Raw genomic sequence first — 26,687 nt, 5'->3', positions numbered from 1 at the left:
GTCCTGTTCTAGTTTCCATTAGTTTCTCCTGGGTCAGATTGTGGCGGCCATGGAGGCCGTTCTCTTCGCCCAGTTTCATTGTCGACCTCTTCAACTCACTATTGTCAAGTCTCCGCTATCCCTTAATCGCAGGATTATATCTCCCCTCCCCCCCCAGGACTCGCCAGTCCCTCCTGTGGTGGCTTCGGTCTCCTCTTCTTCAATAGGGCCTATTTTTCCGGCACCTCCACTGGCAGGGCATCACTACGGATGCCAGTCTCAGCGGTGGGGGGGATTTAGGGATCGTACGGTCCAGGACATCCTGGAACTCTAGGGCAATTTTACCTTTGCCTCCTCCATTGGGAGCGCCTTCTACAGGACCGTCCTGTTCGTGTCCAGTCAGACAACTCCACGGCTGTGGCATATGTAAATCGCCAGGGCGGCACTGGCAGCCCCACGGCGATGACCGAGGTCTCCAGGATCCTGCTCTGGGTGGAACTCAGAGCTCCCTCCATCTCTGCGATTCACATCCTGGGGATGGACAGTTGGGAGGTGGGCTTCCTCAGTCACTCTCCTCTGCCTACCCCGGTGAGTGGTCTCTTCATCCAGAGGTGTTTTGCGGAGATCTGCAACCTCTGGGGCACTCCGTACGTGGATCTCTTCGCGTCTCTCCACAACCAAAAAGTCCCTCGCTTCGTTGCGAAGTCCTGAAATCCTCTGGCCCTAGCCATAGACGCCTTAGTGATCCCCTGGCCGCTCTTCGTCCTCCCCTATCTCTTCCCTGCTCTTCCTCTTCTTCCCAGGGTCCTGAAGAAACTCAAAGCAGAGGGCGTCCCCGCCATTCTCGTGGCTCCGGACTGGCCCAGGCACGCGTGGTACGCCGTCGTTGTTCGCCTAGTGGCCGACATACCACTGTGCCTCTCCCAGTTCGTCCCGACCTGCTCTCTCAGGGTCCCCTTTGCCACCCCAATTTACTGTTGCTGCATTAGACGGCATGGGGGTTGAAACTGCGGTTCTAAAGGTGGTCCGCACGATGATCGGGCACGCAAGCCTTCCTCTGCGAAGATTTATCACTTTACTTGGCCGTCCTACCTTCAATGGTGTGAGTCCCAATCCTTCTCCTCAGTTGTTTTCTCCCTTCCACACCCCTTTCCTTTTTGCAGTCTGGGTTGGAACAACGCTTGGCTCTCAGTTCCCTTAAGGGACAGGTGTTGGCTCCCTCCATTCTCTTTCAGCGCCCCCTGGTGTCCGACCATCACATCCGCATTTTCCTGCAGGGTGTAGCTCATGCGGCTCTGCCGTACAGATCCCCTACTCCCCCGTGGAATCTGAATCTGGTTCTCGGTGTTTTGCAGGGTATTTTCTTCGAACCTCTCTTCGTGTGCTTTCCTGGAAGGTGGCCTTCCTCATTGCGGTCACTTCCATTCGGAAAGTTGTGGAGCTGGTGGCTCTCTTCTGCCGTTCCCCCTACCTGGTCTTGCACCAGGACAAAGTTGTTTTCTGTCTGGTCCCCTCATTTTTGCCAAAGGTGGTCTCCACCTTTCACCTCAATGTGGATATCGTCCTCCCGTCATTCTGCCCAGCTCCGGCCCATCCTGGGGAATGATTGCTTCATGGTCTTGACGTGGTACGGGCCGTTCTGATTTACCTTTTGGTCACTTCATCCTTTCGCCAGTGTGACTTTCTTTGGGCTTATGGAGGATCATTGTAAGGCATTTCCTGCTTCGAAGGCGACTGTTTCACGGTGGATCCATTCTGCCATCTCGGAAGCTTACCGATGCAAAGGGATGACTCCGCCTTTCCAGGTCTTGGCTCATTCCACTTGTTCTGTCGGGCCTCCTGGGCTCTCTGCAACAGGGCTTCGGCCTTGCAAGTCTAGGCGGCTACCTGGTCGTCCTTACACACTTTTACAAAATGTTACCAGATGCACATCTTTGCGTCCGCTGATGCTGGTTTGGGTCGCAAGCTGTTGCAGGCGGCTGTGGCCCAGCCTTCCACCTGAGTTTCTTGGGTTCACTCCAACCCCAGGGACTGCTTTGGTATGTCCCATGGTCTCTGTCTCCCCCAATGGAGCCGAACGAGAAGAGTAGATCTTTTTGCTTACCGTAAAATCTCTTTCTCGGAGGATCCATTGGGGACACAGCACCCACCCATTTGTTCTAGTGTCCTTGGTTCGGTTGCCTGTCCGAGGGTTGGTTCGGTTATTTTTTGTCTGTGGCTTCCTTGGACAGTTGCCATTTTATCTTTCCCTGTCGGTCCTCTCCTACTGCTTTGGGACTAAACTGATAGCTCAGAGCCTTTAGTCGGGGTATATCCTGCCAGTAGGAGCCAACTTTCTGTTTGTTGCCTAGTTTCAGCCTCCTGGTGGCAGCAGCAGATACCCACGACCTCTGTGTCCCCCAATGGATCCTCCGAGAAAGATTTTGCGGTAAGCATAAAAATCTACATATACCACTGCGGATCTCCTTTAATCGGTTTTAGTCTGACTTCTCTAATCTCGTAAATTAGCTGCTATTCAAGGTGGCCAGTTATGAAGTTCATGGACAGTAAGGGTTTGCCACAAACTAGGAGGTCCTGAGGAGGTAACCCCTATCTATGATGTCCTCATACCTTTTCTTTCTTCGTAAGGCTATGTTCACATGCTGAAATTGTCCAGCTTCTGCTCAGATTCCGCTCTGTCAAGTTGGCAGCAGATTTTTCACAGTTTTGCAGATTCCACACGGAATCAACACACATATTCCAGACCCATTGAGTCCCATTGACATCTGTTCACTCTTTATGGAATATGAATGGTACAGCGGAAATTTCATTTATCCAAGGTAAATGTTTCCGCCATGTGAACATACCTTTAGGGTAAAAGAACACAAGACTGATTAGCTGTGGAGAATTCTGCAGCAACCTCATACGAAACCCATAGAGAATTTGTTGTGGATTTTCTGCAGAAATGCTGCAGGTTAATAGCAGGTTTTTTCTTACCAATTGACTTGCTGCAGATTTTAATCCCAGACTGCAGGTCAGGAAAATTTCCACAGTGTGTGGATGAAATTTCATAATTGGTATTAACTTTACTTCTGCTGCAGATTTGCGATGCAAATTTCCGCTTTTAAAATCTGCAGCAAATCAGTCTATTATGCATTGGCCCTAAGGCTGTTTTCACATGTCAGGAATTTCCGTACGGAATTCCGCATGAGATTCTGGAGCAGTTAAGTCCCATTGTATTCTGAGGGATTCTGCTTGGCCCATGTTCAGAATTTCGGCATTTGTCTTTCTGATGCGACAATTCCGCATAAAGTAAGGTCATGTCCTTAATTCATGCAGAATCCTATTGAAGTCAATGGGGCTTTTTTTTCTCTCTGCAAAATGCGGAATTGGTGCGGATTTCATGCTGAATTGGTGCTTATTCTGCACGAAATTTAACCAAAGCAATGAATAAATTCACCTTTTTCCGTGCAAAGAGAATTCATGAGGATTTCCCGCATGAATTCCGCATGATTGGGCCGGAATTCTTCGTTATGCAAAAATTGCTCACGTGTGAACATAGCCTAAAATTACATTCACACGGCAGAATTTCCGCACGTGGAATTCCGCATTGAATTATAGCCCGATAGATTTCAGTGGCATTCCGCACTCCCGTTCACACTTCAGAAATTCAACATTCGGATTCCGCACGGAATCTGCACAAGCCAGAAACCACCCAAATTAATGCGGACGCAGGAATTGGTGCTGATGTGCGGAAATTCTACCGTGTGCACATACCCTAAGGCAGCCTTGGAATTCTGAAGTATTTGCAGAATACAATGCTACAGACAGTCCAGATCTAAGAAACATGTCAATGGGCGGAAGAACTGACCAATCAGAATGGACATTTCACAGGTAAAACCCCTGTATTACTGAAGTGCATGTACTGACTGGTGTCTGGTAGCACCCCCTACAGTACAGGGAAGTATTACACGTTCTGTACTCTTTACCTGTGCCAGGGTGAGCTGCTCCTTTGGACACCAGGTAAGGGCGACTCCATGTTACTTTTTTAGGACACTTCTGTGTACTGTACAGGACCCTGAAGAAGCTCCTGTCCTCTACATAGACAGTGATTACAGCTCCCTGCAGATCTTTCTTACTTTTATATGGAAGGATTTGCTTTATCTATATTAGTTATCTACTTTTTATTCTTTAATCCTCACTTTTTCCAATTTTTAGTAGACATTTTGGTGGCTTCAACCAGGTTTCCATGTAGTTATGGTCTCAACCTACAATGGTCGTCCTGAAACCAATTAATATTGTAACTTGAGGAACCACTGTATACACAAAGAAGCTGCTCAATTTTAACGTCCTTTAAGGTAAATACTAAAGGGTGCATATCTGCTTTTTACAGTTTCTGCTTCCACTGCTGATTGAAAAAATGGATTCTGACATACAAAGTGCCAAAGTGGATGCGATGCAGACATTGGTGAGTAAACGTTAGCAGACACCTAAGGTCTATATCAGTGTTTCCCAACCAGTGCGCCTCCAGCTGTTGCAAAACTACAACTCCCAGCATGCCCGGACAGCCGAAGGCTGTCCGAGCATGCTGGGAGTTGTAGTTTTGCAACAGCTGGAGGCACATCAGTTGGGAAACACTGGTATAAATGATAACACAAATGCCACAAACTTTACGTACATGTTCAATCACCTAAATGTGCAGTATATTGGGCCTTTATGATCTTTTCAGTTATCGTTGCTGTATATGTCAGTCTTCATGGTAGTGCTGACATTCAGTGTAGGATGAAAGCACTATAGATCTGCTGCTTATTTCTGCAAATAATTATAGTAAATAGTAAAACCTAGGACTGTGCGGTATACCGGTTCATACCGAATACGGAAATTTTTGGGCTGCACGATATGAATTTTTCCCATACCGCAATACCGGTTGGGCCCCTCCCCTTTGGTAGTGAATTATCAGCCCAGCGCTGCGCTGTCCCCACATCGGGGAACTAATCATATGTTACCCGTCAGCGCTGTTCTGCTCCCCCCCCCCAATTAATTATCAGCCCAGCGGGGTACTACTCACATGTCACCCGCAAGCACTGCCTTCCTCCTCCTCTTTGTTGTGGGCCGCCGGTGCTGGAACTCTATACTGTACGCCAGGGGTCTCAAACCTGCGGACCTCCAGTTGTTGCAAAACTACAACTCCCAGCATGCCCGGACAGCCGTTGGCTGTCCGGGCATGCTGGGAGTTGTAGTTTTGCAACAGCTGGAGGTCCGCAGGTTGAAGACCACTGCTGTACACTGTATCCCTATTCCCGGGCTGCAAAAGATAAAGAAAATAAACTTTAACTTGCCTACGTCGGCCTTACGCTGGGGACGGGAACGTCGGACAGCCGTCAAGCCTATCACCGACCGCAGCAATGCCCCGGCCAATGATAGGCTGAGCCCACTGTCATGTAAGGAGCTCTGGCCGGCTTCTTACATGACTGGGCTCAGCCTATCACTGGCCGGGGCCGGACATCGCTGCGGCCGGTGATAGGCTGACGGCTGTCCAACGTTCCAGTCCCAAGGAACAGCGTAAGGCCGACGTAGGTAAGTTAAAGTTTATTTTGTTTATCTTTTGCAGCCCGGGCATAGGGATACAGTGTACAGCAGTGGTCTCAAACCTGCGGACCTCCAGCTGTTGCAAAACTACAACTCCCAGCATGCCCGGACAGGGCATGCTGGGAGTTGTAGATTTGCAACATCTGGAGGTCCGCAGGTTGGAGACCACTGGCGTACAGTATAGAGTTCCAGCGCCAGCGGCCCGCAACATAGAGGAGGAGGGCAGTGCTTGCAGGTGTCACATGTGAGTAGTACCCAGCTGGGCTGATAATTGATTGGGGGGAAGCAGAACAGCGCTGGCGGGTAACATGATTTGTGGGGGGGGGGAGCAGAACAGCGCTCGCGGGTCACGTGATTTTGGGGGGGGGGGAATACCGTTATATACCGTGGAACCGCCATGAGTTACAAAAATACCGTGATACACACATTTGGTCATACCACCCAGCTCTAGTAAAACCATATGGCAGTAAGCAATGTGCTTAATTTTAGTTTTTTGTGAATTTGTTGACAGACTGCTGCATGTAAGGTTTATGAACAGAAAGACCTTAAAGAGTTCCTGTCGGGTCTTTGGTCCTCCATCCGCAGAGAGGTTAGCGTTTCTTACAATTTTAAGTGACATCTCAGACAAATGATTATTCCATCAGGGGCCTTAACAGGGTGAGACTAAGGCTAGGTTCACATTGCCGCTGGGCTCCGCTATATGGAGCATCATTGGCAATTCCTTCGTAACAACAGGAATTTTCCTCCACTAAACTGCGGCATACTACTGGATCCCCGACGGACCCCATTCAAGTCAGTGGGATCCATCTGTTGTTCTCTGAAACGTTTTGGGGCCATTCAGCGCCAAAAAAAGAGCCGAACTGACCCAGAACGGGACGGAGCATAATCACAATATGAACCAAGCCGAACAGCTGCTCGTCTCACCGCCTGGCTCTCTGACCCCCTGCTATGTACCCGAATTCAGTCCCGGCACATTGTAGTGTCACCAGCTGTTTCACACATGGGTTTTTATGTAAAGTCGAAGTCACTTTTTCTATGAGACGCTCATAGGGGAAGATTTATCAAAACCCGTGCCGAGAAAAAGTTGACCGGTTGCCCATAGCAACCAGTCAGATCGCTGCTTTAATTTTTTTTTTTTTAAAAGGTCTCTGAAAATGAAAGAGGCAATCTAATTGGTTGCTATGGGCAACTGGGCAACTTTTTCCTCTGGACAGGTTTTGATAAATCTCCCCCGATGATCGCATATTAGCAGCAAAGAGGTGGAAAGGAGTAGGAGTAAGTGTAGTCTGTAACCATGGAAACGCATGGGTCTGCTAAAAGCTGCAAACACAAAACAAATGGAGTCTTAGGTCGTCTTTGGCAGCAGAGATGATGGCTTTGGGCACGAGGAGACGGGTTAGTCACAACATCGACTTCCACGAGCAAACCGTGTGTCTCCAGCTGTTGCAAAACTACAACTCCCAGCATGCCCGGACAGCCGAAGGCTGTCCGGGCATGCTGGGAGTTGTAGTTTTGCAACAGCTGGAGAGCTAGAAGCAGAAAAGAGCAGACATACACGTAAGCAGGACTTTTCCTTTACACAGGTTTTGATTAATCTCTCCATAGACACAAGCGTCTGTTTAGCCCCACCCTGCTGAGGCCCCCTATGGAATGAAATTTTGTCTGGAGTGGCCCTTTTAATGTTTTCTGCCAATGAATGTATTTTTTATAACGGATTGCGGATGAACTTCTCTTAGGTATTTCAGACGGCGAGCGACAAGGTTGAGACGGAAGGTCTGTCCGCCCTCCATGCTCTCTCCGCCTGCCTTTCCCGCTCTGTTCTAGGTTCAGACTCTGAAGATTTATTAGGCATTTTCTTAACCAATATCTTGCAAGGTAAGAACCCTGGCTGCTGATACGAATGGTTCAGCAAGAACCGCTCAAACTATTTCAACTTCCATTTGTACTCTTTCCAGACTGCAAGCATCATCTGTGTGAGCCAGATATGAAGCTGGTATGGCCCAGCGCCAAACTACTCCAGGCCGCCGCCGGTGCCTCCTCCCGAGCGGGCCTCAAAGTGACCACAAATGTCCTACCACTGCTTCTGGATCAGTATAACCAGCATGCACAGGTATGGGGTCTCTCTCTCGGATGTTACTATATGTCCTATAGAATTGTACTGCAGATACTTGGCCTCTGCTTTATACAGCTCCTCCCCGCTATGGATGTACTGGTGCCGAGAGATGGGAGAGCTCAATTTAAAACCATGGCAAACCATTTACTTTGCACTTTCATAACTATATCAAAATATTGAGGATAAAAGACAAAAAGGAAAACCACACAGGCGCCTAGTGTATTATCTCAAGATATCAATTAGATTAGGAAAGGTGGTAAATATTGTGCTCACCTTGAGTGCAATAAATATGCGCCGTAGGGGGGGGGTTGCGAAGCCGTAGGGAAGTGGAAGACGGTGCAGGGCTATCCACAGTGTATACAGTTGGATAAATGGAAAAACCCTCTTTAGGCGCTGCTTCTCCCGATGGATGTACTCGAGTCAGATAGTGGATTAAAAGATGATTTTTATTTAGACCAATGACGCGTTTCGGGTCTTAGCCCTTCATCTGAAGGGCTAAGACCCAAAACGCGTCATTGGTCTAAATAAAAATCCTCTTTTAATCCACTATCTGACTCGAGTACATCTATCGGGAGAAGCAGCGCCTAAAGAGGGTTTTCTAAACTAAACTAAATTGACCCGCTAAGGGGCACAAAAGGCCAACTTCAACTATTATCCAAACCCTAGGGCCGTTGCCACTGTCTTGCCTCTTGAAAACGCTGTGGAGACAGCGAAACATGTAGAGGCGGCAATATAGTGTTTTTAAAGCTGTGTTTGAGAGGGGATTGTAGGTTGCTGCAGAACCTTTTATTGTGGAGGTCTTTAGATCCCACTTGTACTGAAATTATCCCTCTCAGCACATTATTTTTAAATTATGTTTTTTCTGGGATTACCTTTTATTCATTGAACACAATAAAAGTTATATTTTATAAGGCGAATAATATGAGGTGTTTTGCACCCTGGGCTACTGCCCTAGGGTTTGGATAATAGTTAAAGAGGGTTTTTCCATTTAATTGACTATATCCAAATATAGAAATGATGTATACATTTTAGGCATACAGTCGCCAACCATAGCACCATTCATAAGCAAAGATGCCGTGCAGGTAGGAAGAGTCTTAATAGGTCAGCAACATTTTGGGGAACTTTACACACGCAACGGCTTATCCTGTAAAGTTTGTGGAAAGGTTGGCGACCTGTAGTGCAGCAAGTGGAAGTGACCTTGTGCAAATTCATCCTGACCTCTTTATGTTCTCTACTTTCAGAGCAGCCATCGAAGGACAATACTGGAGATGACACTGGGATTCCTCAAACTGCAGAGCAAGTGGCTTCAAGACGAAGGTGACATTGCTACATAGTTTGTTTGTACTTTTTAGTTTTGTCTTTATTTTTTGTGGAAAGCTGGGTGATGCCCAGTAGGGCTCCAGTGGGATTATTAAACAATGATTCCCAGCCTACAGAATGACAACTGACTGTCCAGCTAAAAAAAAAAAAATACTTCAATATTCAGATGTCAGGGAAAGCTGGGTGATGATCTTACTGTATTGGCAATAATATTGGTCATCACTCAGCCGCTGTCCACCTGTGCGTCAGGAAAGTAATGTGTAACTGCTGCCCTAGGTGTCTACAAAGTGTCACTTTAAAAGGGTACTCCAGCGTAAAATGTTTTTTTTTTTTAGGTCTTTATAAGTCAACTGGGGCCAGAAAGTTAAACAGATTTGTAAATGACTTCTATTAAAAAATCTTTACCCTTCCAGTACTTTTTAGCAGCTGTATGCTACCGAGAAAATTCTGTTCTTTTTGAACTTTTTTGTCTTGTCCCAAGTGCTCTCTGCTGACACCTGATGCCCGTATCAGGAACTGTCCAGAGCAGCATAGGTTTGCTATGGGGATTTTCTCCTGCTCTGGACAGTTCCTGATACGGACATCAGGTGTCAGCAGAGAGCACTGAGGACAAGACAAAAAAGAAATACTGAAAGAAAAATGTAAAAAGAACAGAGTTTCCTCTGTAGCATATAGCTGCTAATATGTACTGGAAGGGTAAAGATTTTTTTATAAAAGTAATTTACAAATCTGTTTAACTTTCTGGCACCAGTTAATAAAAAAAAAAAAATTCCACCGGAGTACCCCTTTAATCTCACTGTAAATAAACACATGATGGGGTTTGCAACAGCTGAAGGCACACTGACTGGTTTGGTTTATAGCAGTTATCAGAATTTTGGGCATACCTCTATAGTCCGTTTTGTTACCAAGATATAAGCCTTTTTTTTTACTATGCAAATGAGGCTAAAATGCCGTGGGGGCATTCCCCAGCGCAGCAAGAGCTCGGGTAAGTCCGGACCATGTTCTCTTTATTTCCACCCACTGGCCCGCTTGCATCCACCTACAGCATTTGACTGACAGCCACTAGACAAAGTGGAGATGGCCTGGACTTGCCAGGGCTCTTTTCGTGCTGTATAACTCCCCTTGGGCACTTGAGGCCAATTTGCATAACACCGAAAAGGCTTAGATCTCAGCACTAGTATGCCCGGAATCTGGATGACTAGCTCTATCTAGCTATTTGTTTATTTACATCCATGTTCTCCTGCTGAATTATCTATTTAAAACTATGGTTTAGTTCAGTGTTTCCTAACCCGTCTGCCTCCAGCTGTTGCAAAACTACAACTCCCAGCATGCCTGGACAGCCTTCGGCTGTCCGGGCATACTGGGAGTTGTAGTTTTGCAACAGCTGGAGGCACACTGGTCCACACTGGTTTGGTTTATAGAAGTTTTAGGTGAGCAGTATAATAGAGCGTATCCTTGTTTTTCTTTGCAGATGGAAATGGCCTCTCTAATTTCAAGGATCCCTTGTGCAGTATGGTGTTTTCAGCAGTAACGGATCCCAGTACACAGCTCCACCAAGTAGCAGTAAAATGTCTCACAGTGTTGGGCACTTACCCAGGTATTTTTATTGACTCCTTATATTCATTAAAGGGGTACTCTGTTCCCTTGCTTTCGGAGCTCCGCTCCCCAGCGTCCGGAAGTTATTGTTCCGAACGATGTGTGTGCGGGCTTCCATGTTCAGGGCCGCCCCTCGTGACGTCACGCCCGCCCCCTCAACGAAAGTCTATGGGAAGGGGGCGCAACACACACACCGTTCAGAACAATAGCTTCCGGACGCTGGGGAGTGGAGCTCCAAAAGCAAGGGAACGGAGTACCCCTTTAAGGACATTTTCACAGGAGTATTAAAATGTTTGTGTTTTTTAATGCTAAGGTTAATGATACTAGCTCTTACTAGGAGTAGTGCGGCACTCTGAGCTATCCTTCAGTATGAACAATCACTTTTAATGCAAGTGTAAATATGTCAGATATTTTATTATCACTTATAGAGACCATGTGAGTCCTGCTTTCCCAGCCCACTTGTAGAGAGAGGTGGTTATTTCTGCTTTTTTTGCCCATTCAGAGAGAGAGAGAGCCTGAGAGTCCTGCTTCCTCTACCCACTCAGAGAAAACCTGAGAGTCCTTAAAGGAGTACTCCGGGATAAGAAAACGTATCCCCTATCCTAAGGATAGGGGATAAGTTTCAGATCGCGGGGGGGTCCGACCACTAGGCCCCCCTGTGATCTCCTGTACGGGACCCCGGCAGTCAACGGCATGATGTGGCAGTCGACACGCCCACTCAAGACATCTCTATGGGAGAGGTGGAGCGCTGCATTCGGCAGTCTCCGCCTTTACCATAGAAATGTATTTCGGCAAAGAGCTGAGGGCCCCATACAGGAGATCTCAGGGGGCCTCAGAGGTCGGACCCCCTGCAATCTGAAACTTATCCTCTATCCTTAGGAAAAGTTTCATATCCTGGAATACTCCTTTAATCCACTAACATACAGAGAAAGCTTGTGAGTCCTGCTTCTTTTGCCCACACGGAGAGAGCATGTGAGTCCTGCTCCCCCCCGCCTACTCATAGAGAAAACCTATGAGTCCTGCATCCCCCACCCACACATGAAGAAAGCCTGAGAGTCCTCCTTCTTCCACTGACTCGTAGAGAAAGCCTGTGAGTCCTGCTTCCCCCGCCCACACATAGAAAGAGCCTGTGAGTCCTGCTTCCCCCACCCACACACAGAAAGAGCCTGTGAGTCCTGCTTCCCCCTCCCACACATAGAAAGAGCCTGTGAGTCCTGCTTCCCCCGCCCCCACATAGAAAGTGCCTGTGAGTCCTGCTTCCCCCGCCCACACATAGAAAGAGCCTGTGAGTCCTGCTTCCCCCACCCACACAGAGCCTGTGAGTCCTGCTTCCCCCTCCCACACATAGAAAGAGCCTGTGAGTCCTGCTTCCCCCGCCCACACATAGAAAGTGCCTGTGAGTCCTGCTTCCCCCACCCACACATAGATAGAGCCTGTGAGTTCTGCTTCCCCCGCCCACACATAGATAGAGCCTGTGAGTCCTGCTTCCCATACCCACACATAGATAGAGCCTGTGAGTTCTGCTTCCCCCGCCCACACATAGATAGAGCCTGTGAGTCCTGCTTCTCCCACCCACACATAGAGAAAGCCTGTGAGTCCTGTTTCCCCCGCCCACACATAGAAAGAGCCTGTGAGTCCTGCTAACCCCACCCACACATAGAAAGAGCCTGTGAGTCCTGCTTCCCCCGCCCACACATAGAAAGAGCCTGTGAGTCCTGCTTCCCCCACCCACACATAGATAGAGCCTGTGAGTCCTGCTTCTCCCACCCACACATAGATAGAGCCTGTGAGTCCTGCTTACCATACCCACACATAGAGAGCCGGTGAGTTCTGCTTCCCCCGCCCACACATAGAAAGAGCCTGTGAGTCATGCTTCCCCCACCCACACATAGATAGAGCCTGTGAGTCCTGCTTCTCCCACCCACACACAGAGAAAGCCTGTGAGTCCTGCTTCCCCCACCCACTCAGAGAGAGAGCCTGTGCCTGTGAGTCCTGCTTCTTTCTCCCACACAGTATTTGACAGCTGTTGTATACAAATTCCTGCAGAAAAAGCTGCCAATCTTTTTATGTCTACGTTTATTTTTATATTTCTTTCCTATCTATTTTTTAAATAGATTGATTGATGGAGGGATCTAACATACAGGCCCCTCAAGTCACCTCAGAACTCAACTGTTCCCTAACATGATCTGATTTTGAAATTTTCTTGAAAACTTAGACAATTGCAACAAAACCTATAAACCACCTGATGTTCTAAAAAGTAAATGGACATTTATCAAATCATGCCTATATAAAGAAGACGTATTGTAGATTTTACTTCATCTCTAATTTATGTGGCATGACTATCTTTCTTACAAATAGAGAATTTAAAGTAAAAAATATGCAGATTTTTCCCCCAAAATTTCCACCAAATTTTGGAGTGTAAAAAAAATAAAAAAAAGCTATGCAAAAATAATTCTCAATGTATCAACCAAAATTTACCACTTACATTAAGTACCATGCGTCACTCTCTCAGAATCACTTGGGTAAGTGAAAGTGTCTTGAAATATTAGAGACACGTCAGAATAATGGGGAGTAGGTTGAATAGTTTTGTCCTGCCTGTTTCCTTCCTGATGTATCACTGTTTCTTTTTGGAAGGTTTCTTGTCGTCTGGGGACATCGATCTTGTTGTTGACCACTTGACCAGACTTATCCTAGAGGAGACAGATTTTCAGAGCTGGTATGTTTTTATGTACCCGCTATATGAAGGGGTGGGGGGGGGGGGTGCACTTTTGTGTCTTGTTCGGCCCCTTTACTTATGCCACGTTCTGAAATATGGAAGAGGTTTTATAGGTCTAGAGCAGTGTTTACCAACCAGCGTGCCTCCAGCTGTTGCAAAACTACAACTCCCAGCATGCCCGGATAGCAAAAGGCTATCCGGGCATGCTGGGGGTTGTAGTTTTGCAACAGCTGGAGGCACGCTGGCTGGTAAACGCTGATCTTGAGGGGTTTATAGTGGTAACCCACTATTCCCTAGCATCTTTTGTTAGGATAAACAAACTTTATTTGGCTTTTTTTATTATTATTACACGACCCCAAGCCATGGAGATATAATTTTATTATTTTTGCCTGAATAGACCCTTTTTTATTTATTAAAGGGGGAACTCCGGTGAATTTTATTTTATTTTATTTATTTTTTAAATCAACTGGTGCCAGAACATTAAACAGATTTGTAAATTACTTCTATTTAAAAATCTTAACCCTTCCAGTACTTATCAGCTGCTGTATGCTCCACAGAAAGCTCTTTTCTTTTTTACATTTCTTTCCAGTCTGACCACAGTGCTCTCTGCTGACACCTCTGTCTGTCTCAGGAACTGTCCAGAGCAGGAGCAAATCCCCATAGCAAACCTCTCCTGCTCTGGACAGTTCCTGACATGGACAGAGGTGTCAGCAGAGAGCACTGTGGTCAGACTGGAAAGAAATTTAAAAAGAAAACAACGTCCTGTGGATCATACAGCAGATGAAGAGTACTGGAAGGGTTAAGATTTTTAAATAGAAGTAATTTACAAATCTGTTTAACTTTCTGGCACCATTTTCAATGGAGAACCCCTTTAAGGACTTATAGGTCCAAAAACTATAAAAAAAAAAAAAAGTGTAAGGGCTTATTTATCATTGTTTCTTTTCCATGCTGCATCCATGAGCCCTTCTGATTGAGATGGGGGTATTGTTTGTGCGGTGGTTGTACGCTTTTTTTTTACATAATATTCGTTGTTGTTTCTTGCAGCCAGGCCGCAATTGAGTCTTCAGGATCATTGGCCAGAGTTCATCCTGCAGTGTTCATCAGGCGGATGGTGCCTCCGATCTGTTCAAGACTACAGACCGGTAAGGGGCCACTATCTGGACATGGTCCTATTGTGCCACACATACCAATTTTAAAGGATTTTTTTCACCCAACAAAATAAATATACCATTATATTTCGGAGTACGACTCTGCATAACAAAAAAAAAAAAAAAAAAGACATTGACACTTCCTCTGCTGTAATCGTGGGTCCCTAAGATAGTTAAACCCAACCCCCCACCCCCCCACCCCGCTCCCATTAGGGCCCTCCCCCCTCGCTCCCATTAGGGCCCTCAGCAATCAGAAATTGATGGGAAAACTCCGCAATATGCCTTCACTTTCTTGAATGATAGATACACTTGGAAGAAGTTGTCCTGCTAACAATATGTAAAACCTGGATGATTGCTGGAGACTGACCACTAGGACCCCCTGCAGTCAGTGGCCCCTAAGTCTCTCTTCAGAATGAAGTGGTGGTCATGCGTGCGCATTCCCACTATGTTTATTGTGTATAGAACTGCCTAAGGTAGCCAAGCTCTCTACTCGGCTACCTCCACTGGTCCTATGAACAATGAATAGAGAAGTGTTTCCCAACCAGGGTGCCTCCAGCTGTTGCAAAACTACAACTCCCAGCATGCCCGGACAGCCAAAGGCTGTCCGGGCATGCTGGGAGTTGCAGTTTTGCAACAGCTAGAGGCACCCTGGTTGGGAAACACTGGAATAGAGTGACAGTGCACACGCGTGACTGCTTCTTCATTCCAACTAGACACTCAGGACCCTTGTTTTACAGATGACTGGGTGTCCCAGAAGTTGGACCCTTAGCAGTGATACATTTATTCCCTATCCAGTGGATTAAGGGATAGGTTTTATTGGTGGGACAAACCCTTTAAAAAATAAAAATAGTGATACTTGCCTACCCCTATCCCCACCACAGCTGATGTTCCCGCTGGCTCCAGGCCCTGTTCTTCACCACTCCTTCCTGGTTCCTGCGATGCATCGTCACTACAAGAACTGCGCACCCCGCCAGTCACTAAGACAGGACACCTCTGCGAGTGGTGCACTTCTTGTATGGTCATTGCTTTACAGGAACTGTGAAGCTGGGGTGATGAACAGGGATGTAAGCCAGTGAAATGTCGGCTGCAAGGAGATCAGGGTAGGTGAGTATCCCTTTATTTTAATTTTTAAACCAGCCACAGCCATATATAATTAATTGTTATTCTTTCCCCCAATAATGTTGTCCAGAATAAATGGGCACTGTTACCAACTTTTTTTTTTGAGATGTTGTAGTACTTATGTACTACAACATATCTCTAATATATTTTCATTATTTTTTTATTATTAGGGTGAAATTTACGTTTGAAAACCGGCCACTAGGGGTCTCCCTCCTAGTGGCCGGCTGCAGCCTAGCATGATGTCACACCTGATTTCGGACCGATGCCGACCGGGCAATCTGTCCTAATTCATTTAGGCTGCGCTCTCTCCCTGCCTGTCAATCAGGCAGGCGGGAGCGAGCGCATTAAACGCCGGGGCTGCGCGCTATGGCTGTTTAGATTCGCGCGCAACCCATCCATCCCCGCACATCGGCATGTTAACTGCAGTGGAGACAGCGCACGCACACTAGTTATTGGTGCCGCGCTGAAGCACCACTGCAAGTTTACAAGCCGGTGTAGTGAAGAAAACTGTGTCTTGAAGCGTGTCTATTTCTATGCAGGCTACTCCTATACTCCTCCTCCCTGGGTAGCACATGTACTGCTAAACAGGGAGGAGACGACCCTGGAGCAGCCTGCCTTGTGATTCACTGATCAACTATACGCGCTCCCGACGGGAGCGCAGCATAGATGAAGTAAGGGCGGAAGTCGGCAACCAGCAGGCATCAGTGAGGTCGCGCCTGCTGGGGAAGGCTGCTTTCGGGACAAGACCGCACAGCAGACAAGAAGATGAAGACTATGTAAGTCCCATAATAATCTTTTAAAGGCAGGGAGGGGGTTAGGGATAGATTTCCTATTGGTAGGGACAGAATAAAACAATAATGAGATGGTGGGAGCTACTCTTTAAAATGTTTGCTCTTTCCTCTCGGAAACAACACTTCTTTTTTTATCAAGCTGTGTTTGAAATTGCAGAATTCACACATGAGCCGAGATGCAAAATAAGCCACAATTTAGCAATAAGAGTGGTGCATTTCTGGTTTAAATAAAAAAAAAAAAATGATATATTTTTTCAGATCCTGTTGTGCTCCTTGAAGACAAACAAGTGTGTGTCTCAGCCTTGTTAATGTGTAGTGGCCACAGTTGAGTAGCATAAGCGATAATGGGGATTATTAAAGGAGTTCTGCAAAGAAAAATAACTTATCCCCTATCCAGGAGAGGGGATAAATTATAGATCATGGGAGGTCCAACCACTGGGACCTCTCCTGAACCTCTCCTTTCTGACCCCCGTAGGAAGCCGCGGGGGGGGACATGCCCCCTCCATGTATCTCTATGGGATAAATGGAGAGGGTGTAGGGTGTGTCGTCCGCCACTCTGTGTGGGGATCGGCATGCCCCATTCCAGCAGACCGCGTAGGCCCTGTTCAGGAGATCGCGGGGGATCACAGCGGTCGGTGCCAACCCCCCCCCCGCAATCTATAAGTCAAAGGGGATATCTTTCATTACAGAACTCTTTTAAACATGGTTGTACAGATAGAGAATCGTTTGGATGCATTATAATTGCTTCCTACATTAATCCTCAGTAACAGCAATCTGTTTTATAATTTGTTTACATCCTTTATTTTATTATAGTGCCTATGGAAGGTACAGATAACCCGGGCAGCACTATACCCCAGCTCACTTTACGGCAGCGCTGTCTCGAAGCTTTGGCTGCAGTGTCAACACATCACAGTATTGTTCAAGAGACTGTGCCGATACTACTGGATCATGTCCGACAGACACAAAAAGGTGATTTCAGGAATAACTGCAATATGGCACATGAATGCACTCTGTACACTTCTCTTATTGTATACTATTTTATGTGATGTATATACAGTAGAATCTCCCAATAGTGGACACTCACGGGGAATAAAAAATAAGTGTCTGATATTGAGAAATGTCCCTTATTGGGAACAAAAGCGCAAATATCTTTCTAAATGAGGGAATATTGTCCTGTACTCAATACAGAGTGTAATTACCTATAACACATGATAGAAAGCGATATTACAGGAGAATATCCCAGTGTCGTATAATCTCCAGTTATCTCCCCCCGTATAATTTCATACCACCTTTTATACCCTGTGCCATCTTATTCCCTCGTGCATTGTGCCAAATCATCCCCCCCCCTCATCCCCTGTGCCACATCATTTCCCCTTGATCACCCTGTGCCTTTTCATTTCCCCTTATTACCCTCTGTGTAAATTCATCACCCCCCTCTTTATGAAGTGGCACAGGGGGATAAGGCGGGAATAAAATGGCACAGGGGGTGATGAATTTGCACAGAGGGCAATAAAGGGGGAATTAAATATCACACGGGAGATCTAGAGGAAATGATTTAACACGGGGTAATAAAGGGGGGGGTTGATTTGGCACAGGGGGGAATAAAGTGGCACGGGGGGGGGGGTGAATGATGTGGCCGGCGGATGTACAGAAGCAGGAGACCACTGTTTAAAGATCAATCTTCTGCTTCTGTCCTGGAGCTTCTGCAGGGGGTGCAGTGTGGGCCTGGGCCCCTTCCTGGGGTATTGTCTGTGTACAAGGTAGGGCCGGCACATAAGCCTGGTTGTCCCCTATTGGGAGTGTTTTGTCCCCTATTGGGAGTGTTTTGTCCCCTATTGGGAGTGTTTTGTCCCCTATTGGGAGTGTTTTGTCCCCTATTGGGTGTGTTTTGTCCCCTATTGGGAGTGTTTTGTCCCCTATTGGGTGTGTTTTGTCCCCTATTGGGTGTGTTTTGTCCCCTATTGGGAGTGTTTTGTCCCCTATTGGGTGTGTTTTGTCCCCTATTGGGAGTGTTTTGTCCCCTATTGGGTGTGTTTTGTCCCCTATTGGGTGTGTTTTGTCCCCTATTGGGTGTGTTTTGTCCCCTATTGGGTGTGTTTTGTCCCCTATTGGGTGTGTTTTGTCCCCTATTGGGTGTGTTTTGTCCCCTATTGGGAGTGTTTTGTCCCCTATTGGGAGTGTTTTGTCCCCTATTGGGAGCCTTTTGTCCCCTATTGGGAGCGTTTTGTCCTCTATTGGGAGCGTTTTGTCCCCTATTGGGTGTGTTTTGTCCCCTATTGGGAGTGTTTTGTCCCCTATTGGGTGTGTTTTGTCCCCTATTGGGTGTGTTTTCTCCCCTATTGGGTGTGTTTTGTCCCCTATTGGGTGTGTCCACGTCCGCTATTGGGAGTGTCCACGTCCGCTATTGGGAGTGTCCCCATTCAGAAATGTAAATTAAGTCTTATTGGACTCTGCCGGGGAATTAAAAACCGTCCGCTATTGGGAGGTGTCCACTAAGGGAGATTTTACTGTACTACATCATTGGGGCCTGTGTGCTATATAGGTATATCTTGTAATTATACTTACATATACAATTTTTCCCAAATGTTCAAGGAGGAACAAGTGCAGAAGACGTTGTCGCTTTGTGTAAGAGCCTTCATCATGTCGCGGTGCTGAGCCAAGGAAATGCAGATAGTCTCTGTTACTATCACCAGAAGGTGGTGCCCTGTCTGCTGTCCCTGACCGTACAGGCTGCAATGCAAGGTAATGCGGCAGTCAAAGGGGTGTATGTACAATGTAACGTGGGGGATGTGAAGGAATGGATTCACCAAAGGCAACGCCCATTGAATGGAATTGTAGTTCTGAGAATATCTTTTGTGCTTTCATGATTAAAACATGGAGACTAATGTTTAATGTTGTGTTGGAAGCAGAAAAAATTGTGTAAGGACCTGGAGGACTTGGGTCACATTGTCTGGACAACTGGGTCAGAACATCTCCAGAATGGCCGGTCTTGTGGGATGTTCCTGGTATGTAGAAGGTAGTACTTACCAAGGGTAGGCTACATCCACACTTACGCAGGAACGCGGGAAGATTTATCAAAACTATCCAGAGGAAAATTTGCTGAGTTGCCCATAGCAACCAATCAGATCGCTTCTTTCATTTTGCAGAGGCCTTGTTAAAAATGAAAGAAGTGATCTGATTGGTTGCTATGGGCTACTAGGCAACTTTTCCTCTGGACAGGTTTTGCTAAATCTCCCCCACAATGTGTAAATGGAGCCGAATGTTCTGCTTCATGACGAACGCCAAAGGATCCTAAGAAACTTTAATGGCACCCATCTGGTTTCCATTTGGTGTCAGGCTTTTTGCAGGATCCTAATGCATTGTTTTCCAAACAGTTTGCCTTCAGCTGTGGCAAAACTACAACTCCCAGCATGCTCGGACAGCCGAGGTGTAGTTTTGCAACAGCTGGAGGCACGCTGTTTGGAAAACAAAAAACTACTGTACATGCCGCATCTATTTTGTCCTGTTTTTTAAACAGAACCTGCGAACAGAGTTTCTATGTAAGTGTAAACCTAGCCTTACTCCAGGGAAGGACAACCGGGGGAAAAAAGGGGTACTTCGCCCCCAGACCCTAGACATGTTATCCTCCACCCATATCTTTTTTTTTTTTTTGTCCGGATGATCTTTTCTGGTTCTTTATCGGTGATGATTTTTGACAAAACTGATTACCTCACTTCCAGTGGGCGGGTATATCCTGCCAGGGAGGAGCCAACTTTTTTTCCTAGTGTCAGCGCCTCCTAGTGGCAAGAGCATATACCCATCAGTATAGGTATCAGTATAGGTGTCCCCCGATGAAGGCTACAAGAAAGAGATTTTACTCTGAGAACAAAAAAGTCTCCTTTTTTTCCCCAAATGTGTAAAAGATTTAGAGATCCCCCAGCTCTCAGTCCGGTCAGGCATCTATGGGATGTGCTGGAAAAACAAGATCGATCCATAGAGGCCGCTCCTCACCATTTACAGGATCCACTGCTGACGTCTTGATGCCAAAAACCTGTTCTTATTGGCACCAGGGAGACCTCCATATTGGTCATGGCTGAACAGTGTATATTAAAGAAAACTATCTGTTTAGATATAATTCATATTACTTACAAATGTATTGTCTCCCTTCTCAGACAATGGGAATGCAGCCGATCTTCACGTCCTCCTCGATGACAGCGTCCTTACCGCCATGGTGTCATTGATAATTGCGTCCACCACACACCTCAGTCCTGAGTGAGTACCTGTAACCTATAACAAAATGGCCGCGGTGATTTAGCATGTACTGACCTGTTATTTTCTGTTCTCTCGTAGGTTACTGTCTTCAAGTGTTTCTCAGATTGTAAACCTGTTTTTGGATGGGGATGTTTCCATTCTTACTGAAAACAGCTTCACCTCCAAGTTCCTTCCTTTTCAGGTAATTGATCATCTAATCCAGTGTTTCCCAACCAGGGTGCCTCCAGCTGTTGCAAAACTACAACTCCCAGCATGTCCGGACAGCCAAAGGCTGTCCGGACATGCTGGGAGTTGTAGTTTTGCAACAGCTGGAGGCACCCTGGTTGGGAAACACTGATCTAATCTAAGTTTAGTCTCACTGGAATCTTTACATTTATGCAACATGCAGTTGCTCCTTAGCGGCATAAATATACATATAGGAAGCAAATCTCTAAACTATGATGTGCATTCATAGTTCATAGTTTAGATGCACATCAGCGGGTTCCACTGTTGGTGCTAGATTATTAAAGGGGTTTTCAGGATAAGAAACTCTGCATCTTACTTGCAAAAACAGCACCACATCTGTTCACAGGCTGTGCCTGGTATTGCAGCTTGGCTTCATTAAAGTTAATGGGACTGAGCTGCAGTACTACACATGACCTGTGGAGGAGTGTTTTTTGCCAAGATCATCTGCTCTTAGACAGTCTAGCTGAGCCCAGACTTAAAAGCCGAGCGCTGATATCACTGATCAGTGCTATGCACTTAACAGTGAAAGCAATCTTAATAGTCCCCGGGACTTAAAGTGGTATTCCGGCCATAGACATCTTATCCCCTATCCAAAGGAAACTCAGAGGTTTCTGAGACTAGAGCAGCAGCCCGGCACAGAATGCTGGGGGCTGCACGGAGATCGCGGAGATCGAGTCTAACATCCTCCCCTCCCCCCTCCTTCTCCCCCTCTTTCTCTCCTTCTCTACTCTGCTAGGGTTTCTCCATCCTGTGGCCCCTTTTCCCTAGCGCCAGCTCCTCAACCGCCATTACACGTGGCTGCGCTGGGCTAACCTTGTGGTCTCCTGGTTATGCTACCGGCAGCCCCATCTGCAACCTCAACCCATCTCCCCCAACGCCTGACAGTGGTTAATCCTGAGGATTATTGGGGGTTGTCTTCAGGGGATATCCCTGACATTTTTTATTGGGGCTATCGTGTGTGGGGGCTAGGTGGGGCTGTGCGGCGGTACTGTACATATATAGACAACCGGCTCTGCTCCTCTGCCAGCCACCTTTTTCGCTGCCCGCACTTTCACTTCCTTTCATTGGCGCCATTATGCACCTCTCATGCCCCGCCCCTGTCCCTCACCTTGTTCCTGGAGCTACAGGAGGCCGAGCGCTTGGACGACAGGGCCCTCCATTCGGCTCCGGCATCTCCCCACAGTGCACGTTATATCAGCTGTTCCCTGCACGGCAGTGACTGAGGGCGCTCCGTTGGTAGTTCTCGGCCTTTCTCTCCCGGGGGTCCGGCGTGTTCTGCAGCGCACAGGGACCCCAAAAAAAAAAAATAAAAAAAAAACTTTTGTTTCTCAGTCCAGGTTCTTAACCCCCTCTTGTGGCCATTCAGTAGATTGCAGCCCCTACTTTCTGGTCCCTTTGGCTTCCCCTTGTGGCGACAGGCAGCTGTTGCAGTCTTTTGATGGGTTTCAGGTCTTAGAACCATATATTAAATGTTATTTTTGGGGGCTGCATTAATATTTGCTTCCGCCACCCTATTTTATCACCTGAAGAGGCAAAGGTCTCTTCGCCAGCTCAGGGATATTTCTGCCATGACATGTCTGCCGTGCCCACAGACGCATTCCAGACCCTTCCCCAGGGCGAGACACCAGTGGGATGCCCTTGCAGATGCATCCACATCCTTGACCTTAGCTGAGGGCCTTTCCCAGGTGTTAGACATCAAGTATCCGCTTTGTGGTCTTTATTACCGGGAGGGGGCTGGGAAACCGCAGTGGTTATAGGTCTTCGGAATCTGTGGCTAGTGTGCTGGACCCCCCCACTTCTAGTGCAAGGTTTTCAAGAACGTGTTCCTACGTGGACATGGACTGGACCCGATACCACAGACAGTGGTCTGCGTGGTTTCCTCTGCCGGTAGTCACTCATCACATGGCTGCCGCATCTACGGCTGGAATTACGGCTCCCCACTGCTAACAAGGGGTGTCTGTAAGGGTAAACCTGGCGGGTACAATGGATTTTGTGCAGGGCGACAGGGATACAATCCACGGCTCCTTAGCCTCCCCTGACCTCCCAGGATGGCGGGGATACAATCCGTGGCCCCAGGCCTCCCCGCCCCTCCATATGCGACAATAGGGCACCAGCGCCTGTGGGTGTTCTCTATTGATAAGCCAGACTGTTGTCTGCTCTGTTTCTGCCACAACGGGTATCCTGTTTCCCTCTTCTAATGTGAGGAGTCCAGAAAGGTGTCGTTATAGGTACAAGGGGACATTGCCAGGAAGCTGGACAGTGGTTTTCATGGTCTCCTACACCTCTAGGTCGTCATTGAGGAGTTACAGTCCCACTGCTATGGCGCTGTGTCCGAAGAAGTGACCCTACATGTCTTATCGACCCTTTTCAGGGCGACAGGGATGCAATCCAGGGCTCCTCAACCTCCCCTCCAAGGTGACTGGGATTCTATCCACTGGGCTGCCGCGTGCTTGGCAGTGTTTTCCTGTACCTTTCTGCGTGGGAGAACTCTGAATGAGGGTTCCTGCAAGTGCACAGGGGTGATGCCAGTCAGTCAGACTTTGTCTGCATGGTCTCCAGCACCACCAGGTGCCCATTAGATTGGCCGCACTCCAGTACCCCACTGCTGCGTCGAGTCAACTACCATACACTTCCCACTCCGTGGATGAAAGTTCAGGTATCCCACTGCCGAGGTGTAGTTCTGATTGTGCCAACCTTTGTAGCTCCGTGTGCCCTATACAATGCACCACATACTGGTTTGCAATGTTCCCTGCTTTACCAGGTCCTTCTCTGCAGGTCTGCGGTTCTCACAGCTGAAGGCTGGTAACCCACTTTCAATGTGGCCATGGTCGCTATGCCATATAACCAGACTGTGTCTGCAGGGTTTCTAATCCACCAGGTCACCTCCCCCTTTCCTGCCGCTCCAGTCACTACATCCCGGTGACTCGTTTTCCATGTGAAGTTCCAATAAGTGTGTCTCTGTGGGTTCATTGAACCTGTTATACCATTCAGACTGTCTCTGCATGTTTCCTGCCCCACATATCTCCTTCATCTCTTGCATCTGCGACAGCAGTCCTGGTGTGTGGCACCATTAGGAAATGGGGTGTGGGCGTTTCCTACAGATTCCATGGCTTTTCACGTCAACTGCAGCAACACTCTGTTCCTCTTTCTAGGAGTGCCACATTGGTCTGCTAGGGGCATGGTTGTGACACACCGTTGGGTGCTGTGCCTGTCTTTCATACATGTCTGCGATTCCTTTTCGTGTCTGCAATCTTGGTTCCTCACTACTATCGAGAGGTATCCCTGTCTGTGTCCCTACGTATGTTAGGTCCCTCGGCATGTGTAGAGCCCACCTTCTCTTCTGTCGGTGGGATGTGCTTCGGACCTTCCTGTAATCTTGTTACCACAGGTCTGCGGCGTTGGGCACCTCTGTTCTGGCATGGACCTGGTGGGGCGTCATAGACGGTCTAGAGGTGGTTTCCGTCTCTCTTTTTCTTTTGTTGTGCCATTTTCCATTTTTGTTTTCCAGCCGGACTAGCCCTCTGTCCGGCTCTGTGTTCCTTAAAGCTGATTTCCTACCTCCTACCAGGATGATTCCGGCCCCTCTGGCTTCCTAGTCGACTTTTTCTGGTCTCTCTATGAGGACCATAGGTTTAGAGTCCCTGCGATGGACAGTCCCTTCCTTTTGGCAGCCCAGTCAATCAGTCAAGACTACCAAGTCCAAAATTGCTGATTTTTGATCACGTCAAATCCCAGACAAAAAATTGAATTAAAAGTGATCAAAAAGTGACGCATACCGATAAAAACTACAGATCACTGCTCAAAAAATGAGTCTTTGTGTACAGCACCGTATATGGAAAAATAAGAAAGTTATAGGGGGGGTCAGAATATGGAGATTTTTTACTTACTAATTTAGTTTTAAAAAAAAATTGCCTTTTTATTTTTATTTTTTTTAAAGCATTATAATAACAAATAAGCAGGTTTTATTCTGTTTTATTGTCAAATGCTTCGTCATACATTTTATGGTAAAATGAAAGGTGTCATTAAAAAGTACAATTGTCCACACATAAAAACCAGCCTCATATGGGTCTGTAGATGGAAAAAGAAGTCATGTCTCTTAGAAGACGAGAAGAAAAAAAAAATGAAAATGCTAAATAGGGCATATCCTGTGGTGTCGTTAAGAGGTTAAATAGTCATGGGAAAGTATATGAAATGTACCTATAATGATGCAAAATGTTTAAGGAGATTCTATTGTGATTCCAGATTGACGGATCGAGTGCCCCTCAGAGCCGCCTCGTTGCACTGCTGATGGCTTTTGTTTGCTCATTGCCGAGAAGTGTGAGTATAACAGGAATAGGCCAATCCGAGGTAAAGCTACACATAAGATCACTCAAGACATGTTTCCTCTGCTTGTCAAAGTGTGCATGTATTCTGAATTGGGAGAGGGGAGAAAACCGCTGCCAGACTCCTCTGGCAGCATCTTACCTCCCTAAGAGCAAAAGGATCAGAAGGTTAGAATTTAATATACCTGATTGTTCTGTCCCCTGACATCTGCCAAGGGGGGAAAGTTGGGAGGCCTCCATACACATTACATGATTGACCGACCCCACTGAAATCGGCAGGGGCCTTAAAGGGGTACTCTGTCCAAAGGATAGGGGATAACATGTCTGATCACAGAGAGTCCGGTGTGAGGTGCAAACTTGCGCCCCGTGCAAAATTTCTTCTGCTCCTCCCCTCAGCTGTCCGAAGATTTCCAAAGCTAGAGCTGGGGGAGGAGCAGAGAAAGACAGAGCAGGGGGAGAGAGGACGTACACGGCCTCCCTCATCTCCCATTCCCTCTGCTCTGCCTGTCTTCGGAGAATGCAGGTTTGCATGGGCAGAGCAGGGGAGAGAGGACGTACATATGACTCCCTCCTCATCTCCCCTCTTCATCCCCTGTTTGCACGGGCTACACGGGGAGGACAAATCAGCCCCAGCAGCGTTGTACACAGCACATTTATAGTTATACACAGACCACTTATAGAAATCAGCCCCATCCCCTGGAGTTTGTGCTCCCCCTTGCAGCCCGTGCAAACCTGCATTCGGAGAACGCAGGCGGATCTGAGAATGGGAGATGAGGAGGGAGTCATATGTACGTCCTCTCTCCCTTCTCTGCCTTAGCTCTGCCAGTGCAAACCTCCGTTCGGAGAATGCAAGCAGGGCTGAGAAGGGGACATAAGGAGAGAGTCATATGTGCGTCCTCTCTCCCCCTGCTCTGCCTGTGCAAACCTGCGTTCTCTGAAGACAGGCAGAGCAGAGGGATGGGAGATGAGGGAGGCGTGTACGTCCTCTCTCCCCCTGCTCTGTCTTTGCTCTGCCCCTCCCCCCAGCTCTAGCATTGGAAATCTTTGGACAGCTGGAGAAGCAGAAGCAATTTTGCACGGGGTTCAAGTTTGCACCTCACACCGGCCGCGGGGATTCCGTTGATTGTGACGTCACGCCACACCCCCTCCATTCATGTCTATGGAAGGAGGATCGATAGTACACAGCTGTCACGCATCCTCCCATAGACATGAATGGAGGGAGCATGGGGCAATTTGCTCCGTGCACTGAATGACTGGGGTCGTCGCCTGACCCCCGCGATTAGACATGTTATCCCTTATCCTTAGGATAGGGGATAACATGTCTAGCAGCCGAGTAGCCCTTTAAAGTTGAATGGGAGCAGCTGTACAGTTGACTTTAAATTCCAGACGATAATGGCATTGCTACAGATGTAGTTGTGTGTGTGTGTGTGTGTGTGTGTGTGTATATATATATATATATATATATATATATCTCTATATCTCTCTCTATATATCTCTCTTTCTTTCTCTCTTTTTTCTCTTTCTCTCTCTTTCTTTCTC

The 26,687-nt window shown here is 47.3% G+C and overlaps 1 protein-coding gene across 1 annotated transcript in view; it reads left to right on the top strand.

Moving 5' to 3' along the window:
- The window catches only part of MMS19 (MMS19 homolog, cytosolic iron-sulfur assembly component), a gene marked incomplete in the record, with an annotated part of 95,590 nt that overhangs the window by 49,681 nt on the left and 19,222 nt on the right, over nt 1-26,687 (top strand). The window contains 13 exon segments of the mRNA XM_056530857.1: nt 4,352-4,426; nt 6,059-6,136; nt 7,284-7,422; nt 7,503-7,657; nt 8,902-8,977; nt 10,452-10,577; nt 13,211-13,292; nt 14,337-14,434; nt 17,164-17,319; nt 18,943-19,092; nt 20,502-20,601; nt 20,680-20,782; nt 25,069-25,143. Coding sequence (XP_056386832.1) covers nt 4,352-4,426; nt 6,059-6,136; nt 7,284-7,422; nt 7,503-7,657; nt 8,902-8,977; nt 10,452-10,577; nt 13,211-13,292; nt 14,337-14,434; nt 17,164-17,319; nt 18,943-19,092; nt 20,502-20,601; nt 20,680-20,782; nt 25,069-25,143 — 1,413 coding nt within the window.

Source organism: Hyla sarda, chromosome 7 (assembly GCF_029499605.1).
Source record: "Hyla sarda isolate aHylSar1 chromosome 7, aHylSar1.hap1, whole genome shotgun sequence".
Classification (NCBI taxonomy): domain Eukaryota; kingdom Metazoa; phylum Chordata; class Amphibia; order Anura; family Hylidae; genus Hyla; species Hyla sarda.
Note: the sequence above shows the minus strand (reverse complement) of the source record. Positions and strands in the feature narration are given on the sequence as shown.